Below are 6,000 nucleotides of genomic sequence, written 5' to 3'. Positions count from 1 at the left end.
GTCTGCTGTAGGGATGAGGGACCTGAGGCTCAGTTACACAAGGTCACACTGTGGGTAAACAGAGGCAGAATTGAAGGCAGCTGCTCCTTCCTCCGAGTTCTCTGTGTCCTGTAATAATACCTTCTGCATAGAAAGGGGGACTCTTGATTGCCCTTCCTTTGTGCCCCCCTCCCCCCACCCCTTCCAATACCCAGACCCACCCCTCACACACTGGATGAGGACAGGGAGAAATCCTCCCTAAGGGAAGGAACTCCAAACTTTGAATCCCAAGACCCAGGAGTGAGGCTTTCCTTTGCCCCTTCACAGGCCTATACACTGGGACTGATGGCTCTGGTTAAGCCCCCACACCTGGGCCAAATGGCCCTCCAGTGCTTCCCTCAGAGCCTGAGCTGGAGCACCCGTGCCTCCTCTGAAGGTGAAGGCCTCTGTACACCGTGAAGCCGGGTACAGACTCCAGAATATGATGAGAACCTTCACCTCCCTGAGCCGGATCTTCTTCCTCTCCAAAAAAAAAAAAAAAAAAAAAGAAGGGATCCTATCCATTCTGCAATCTACAATACAAGGGGAACCACGTAGAGAGCGTCACCCACCCAGGTTGCCCTCAAGAGGCACTGGCTCTGCTCTAGGGCTGGCCCTTGGGTGTGCAGCCCCTGGCATCCCTGTGGCTGCAGCCCTCCCGGAGCCGGCAGGGCGCGCGCTGTGCTCCGGCGGGTAGGCCCGTGTGGACAAACGGGCAGCAGGAGGAGCGTGTGAGCTGTGGGCGTCCCTTTAAGAGCTGCCGGCCGGCCGGCCTCCGCCTCTCAGTCCTCCGAGAGCCGGCGGTCCCCGGTCACCTGGGGCTCACGGGGCAGTCAAATCGCGGCGGGGCCAGTGCTCTCGCCCTCGGAGGACGGAGAAGGGACACCGACGCCAGGTGCGGGAGCAGTCTGGAGCGTGGCCGTCCCGCGTCTCTCCGAGGCGGAGGATGCGGGAGCGCATCTGGGCGCTGCTGCCGCTGCTGCTGCTGCTACCGCCGCCGCTGCGGGGCGGCCCCCCGGACAGCCCGCGCCCGGAGCTGGAGCCCGAGCCAGGGCCTCTGCAGCCCTACGATCTGCTCTATGCCAGCGGCGTGGCCGCCTACTACAGCGGGGACTACGAGCTGGCCGTGCGCGACTTGGAAGGGGCGCTGCGCAGCCACCGGCGCCTGCGGCAGGTCCGCGCGCGCTGCGCCCGCCACTGCGCGGCGCGCCGCCCGCTCGCGCCCCCAGGCGCCGGGCCGGGGGCAGAGCTGCCCTTCTTCCGCGCCGTGCTGGAGCGGGCGCGCTGCTACCGCAGCTGCCAGACCCAGCGCCTCGGCGGCCCCGTGTCCCGACACCAGGTCAGCGAGGATGTGCGCAGCGACTTCCAGCGCCGAGTGCCCTACAACTACCTGCAACGAGCCTACATCAAGGTACCCAGTCCGCCGCCCCCCTAAGCTCCTTGTGGCTCCCGGTGCTCTCCTGAGTCCTTGCCACTGTGGTTTTTCTGGCCAGATTTGGTCTCTTTTAATGTTTCTTTCCCCCCCCTCTTCTTCTTCCCCTTCTTCTTCCCCTTCTTCTTCTTCTTCCTCCTTCTTCTTCTTCTTCTTCTTCCTTCTTCTTCTTCGTTCTTCTTCTTCTTCTTCTTTCTTCTTCTTCTTCTTTCTTTCTCTTCTTCTTCTCTTCTTCTTCTTCTTCTTCTTCTTCTCTTTCTCCTTCTTTTCTTCTTCTTCTTCTTCTTCTTCTTCTTCTTCTTCTTCTTCTTCTTCTATTTATTGGTGTGACATTGGTTAATAAGATTGTATAGGTTCAGATGTACAATTCTATGATATATATATATATATATATATATATATATATATATGTGTGTGTGTGTGTGTGTGTGTGTGTGTGTGTGTGTGTGTTGTGTGTGTGTTCACTATCCAACGTCAGATGACCTCTTTTGGCCACCATTTATCCCCTTTGTACCCTCTTCCACTACCCCCACCTCCTTTTCCTTCTGGTAATCACTATACTGTTGTCAGTGTCTATGAGGTTTTTGTTTTGTTTTTGCTTAATCCCATCAGCTTTTTCACCTAGCTCCCCAACCCCCATTTTCTTCTGACAGCTGTCAATAACAGCTGTCAAGATACAGCTCACAATTTCTGTATCTGTGAGCCTGTTTCTGTTTTGCTAGTTAGTATAGTTTGTCCATTACATTCCACATATAAGTGAAATCATATGGAACTTATCTTTCTCTGACTGGCTTATTTCACTTACCATAATGCTCTTCGTGTCTATCCATGTTGCAAAAGATAAGATTTCCTTCTTTTTTATGACTGAGTATTATTCCATTGAGTAAATGTACCAGAGCCTTATATAGAGCACCCTAAAGATTGCACCAAAAAACTACTAGAACTGATAAATGAATTCAGTAGAGTGGCAGGATACAAAATAAATACCCAGAAATCAGTTGCATTTTTTTTTAATATACCAATAATCAACTATCAGGAAAAAAAATGCAATTGCATAAAAAATACCTTGGAATAAATTTAAACAAGAATGTATGCACTCAGAAAATTATAAGATACTAGAGAAAGAAATTGAAGAAGATACAAATAAATGGAAACATATACCATGCTCTTGGATAGGAAGAATTAAAATAATTAAAATGTCCATATTGCCCAACACAATCAATAGATTCAACACAATTCTTATCAAGATACCAAATGGAATATTTCACAAAACTAGAACAAATATCCCAAAATTTTATATGGAACCACAAAGGACCCCAAAAAGCCACAGCAATCTTGAGAAAGAAGAACAAAGTTGGAGGAATCGCACTACCTGATATCAAACTAAACTACAAGGCCATAGTAATCGTTTAATGTTTCTGTCATGTGTTTGTGGATTCAGGTATCTGGCGGTGTGAGCTCTGTAATCAACACTAGATGAAGCTGGGCCAGTCTATTGCGCTATCACTCCTCTCTCTCTCTCTCTCTCTCTCTCTCTCTCTCTCTCTCTATCTATCTCTCAGGACTGTGCTGATAAGGCAATGTTTAAAGTCCCCACTAAGCACTGATCCTTGAGATGTTGTCAAGAGTTGGGTCTAGCATAAGGTTTCTCTCACTTCATTTCTTGGTGTAGTTCAACATCCATTTCTCTGATGTTTCCATTTCTTCATCCCTCCTACACGCTAGTCTATAACTTTTCTCTGAAGTTTAAAAGAAAGCATTCTCAAAACAGCAGAGATAAAGTAGGTTTTTATCTCTACTGTGAAATAAATTTCTCTCTTCTCCCCTGCATCTACAAAAGTTTAAGATCAAAGGTTAAAGAGAAGGAATGCTTGCAGAGGTGAAATCTGTGTGAGGCAATCTCACTAAGGCTTCCAGTTTCTGGAGGTTTAAGTGTTAGACTGGGTTATGCATCATCAGCTGCCTCGTGCTCTCATTCTGGTTTTATGTTTGTGTATTTAACTTGCCTGAACTTAGTGTCAGGAGGTATGCGATATATATATTAGCATTTTCCCCATATCCACAATGTTGAAGATCTGTGTGGATGCTTCAGCAGAGAGTACTTAGCTTGTGGTCCTCAACCTAACCCCAACTCTTACTCATTCATGTTGCTCTTAACTTTCTGCCTTTTCATGTCAATATATCAATGTCTCTTCTACAGCTGTTGAAGTGGCAGTTCATGCCTGCCAGTGTACCAGGCTACATTTCTGGGGTGGTGAAATACACATTATGTGCAGATATCCAGATGCATTTAGCAGCTCCCCCCGTCAAGGTCTCTCCCCTCAGGCTTTCAGGAGATTTGCAGATGTGGAGTTCAGGAAATCACAGCATGGGCAAACTCCTAACTCGCAGCGTTGTGGCTAAGATGCTGGACTTCACTATATGATATTGGGCAAGAAGTAAGGAGAGAGCCTTGAGTCCTTTCCAGGATTTGTCTTCTGTTTACTTGTGCCTCCTGATAGATTTGCAAAGGCATGAAAATCTGATTTCTTTTGAATAAGTGGACAGTTTTGGTGGTCTTACAAAAATCAGTCCATGGTCAGTGAAGAGGGGACCTTGAGTGCCTGACAGCTGAAGATATATAAGCTAGTTCCCAGGGCAGAGCGTGGGTGGTCCCCTTTAATATACTCTTCCCAGGAGTCACAGATGTGAGCTTGGCAGTCCTGCTGAGAGCCCTGTCACACATCTTGGGCAGATTTTCTTTACTCAGGTCTTACAAAAATAAATAACCATGAGGTAACAAAATGTGTGTTTCTTCAGTCCTATAATTAAGCTTGCTTCACTGTAAATGTTAGCATTTATGTCATTCTCCTACTCTTGTCCCATGGCTGGAGGTCAAAGAAGGTGACACCAATAGGATTAACATGCGTCACATGGTTGCAATGAATTGATTATAGGACTCAGTCATTCGTGGGCACCTCTACGTGTGAACTAGTAGGCGTGGTCTGATGAACCTATGGAGTTTAAAAGTTCTTTTAAAAATATGTGAAGCAATGTAAAAAAAAAAATACTAGCAATGTTTCAAAGAGCAGAACAAATCTTGTATCTTCTCCATATTCACCCCTTCTCCTATAGGCAAATCGTCTTGGATCCAAATAATTGATCATGTCTTTGGAAATTCATTTTTGATGGTTGGAATTTGCAGGAATATTTTTTTGTGAATGTCGAATAAGATGCATCCTGGTTCTGTCCCTTCCCTCTACAGTTTTAAGTCTTTGCTTGGCTTCCAAGGAATTTGAAATTACACACACACACACACACACACACACACACACACAGTCTTTTGAGAATAAAACAAAAAATCTCAAATAATAACGGAATATCCTGACAGGCATGGATCCTAAAGTTCATCCCCTGATGATACAATGAGGAGTTCCCTGCATGTGCTTGGATATGGTCATGTTGTTGTTGAATTATTTTTAAATCAATGATTCAGTTTGCACTTGAAAAAAAGATAAACTTGGGCCAGATTGATTTCAGTGAGGACTCTGCAGTCAGGATTTGAGAATGGCAAATCTATAATGGAGTCAGAACTAGTGGGTTTCCTAGAGATAAGGAAGTACAGTTATTCTCACTAGGGCTTTACAAACTGTGGAAGCTCTTGGGAGATGCTGCTCTTCCCACCCCCAAATCCCAGGAAGTGAGACATTGATGGAAGCAGATCCTTTATGCTGGGATGTTGGAAGGGAAGAATTGAATTTTGTGAAATCTGAGTCCTGTCCAGACCAATTTCAAATTTCCCTGACAAGGAAAGGGAGATTCAGGGAGTGAAAGGGGCTTGCCCAGTGTCAGCTGATTTGATTTGATGAAATGAACACAGGACCAGAATTCAGGAGCCTGAACTCTGACAATAACCGATGCCCATGCTTGTGCTGTGCCCACTGCCCCATGGGGCTGCCTCAGGTCCTAGGGAATGCTTTAGTCTCCAGGGCTATCCTTCTGCCAGATTTGGACAGCTCCAGGGATGAGCTGATCCTTGTCTTGCAGGATAACAGACACACAGTGCATTTATCTTAAGGCCTGCTCTGTAGAATCTTCCTTAAGACCTGGCATGTTTATCTGAACAGCTATGAGACAATAGTTCCACCTGGTTCTTAGCCAGGGAAAGACTATTCAAACTTTTGATTTTTTATTATTTCTGATTGTAAGATATAACTCATGATTCATAGCCTAAACCCTAAAATAAAGCTTTTATCACAGTATTCTATGGGAAACCTTCATTGGTTTCCCCTTGCTACGGTATATAGCCCGCCTAGTTGAATACAGCACCTATAGTCTGGCTCTCCCTTAACTCTACCAGCCCTGTCTCTCCACCCTGCTTCCCCACTCTGCCACCCTCCAGCCAGAGGGAACAATAGATGCCTGGTCTTATGTGTCTCACAGTTTTGCACATCTGGGCTTTGTTTATTCTTCTTTGGGAGGCATGTAGACTCTGGAATGGGATAGTCCTGATATTGAACTTCAGCTCCTCAATCTCTGGCTTTGTGATGGTGAGCAAATTTTACAAAATT

General features: G+C 46.2%; 1 protein-coding gene across 2 annotated transcripts in view; it reads left to right on the top strand.

Moving 5' to 3' along the window:
* Positions 1 to 652: 652 nt before the first annotated feature.
* P3H2 (prolyl 3-hydroxylase 2) overlaps positions 653 to 6,000 on the top strand; it is a 159,782-nt gene continuing 154,434 nt past the window's right edge. The window contains exon 1 of one of the 2 annotated variants that reach the window (XM_045583814.1): positions 653 to 1,429. In XM_045583814.1, coding sequence (XP_045439770.1) covers positions 965 to 1,429 — 465 coding nt within the window. In that variant the 5' untranslated portion in view covers positions 653 to 964. The remainder of the gene's footprint in view (positions 1,430 to 6,000) is intronic. The other variant, XM_036448725.1, reaches the window with a different exon arrangement.

This window comes from Pipistrellus kuhlii, unplaced genomic scaffold (genome assembly GCF_014108245.1).
Source record: "Pipistrellus kuhlii isolate mPipKuh1 unplaced genomic scaffold, mPipKuh1.p scaffold_m20_p_2, whole genome shotgun sequence".
Lineage (NCBI taxonomy): Eukaryota > Metazoa > Chordata > Mammalia > Chiroptera > Vespertilionidae > Pipistrellus > Pipistrellus kuhlii.
The sequence above is the reverse complement of the archived record's forward strand: the minus strand, read 5'-3'. Positions and strand labels throughout refer to the sequence as shown.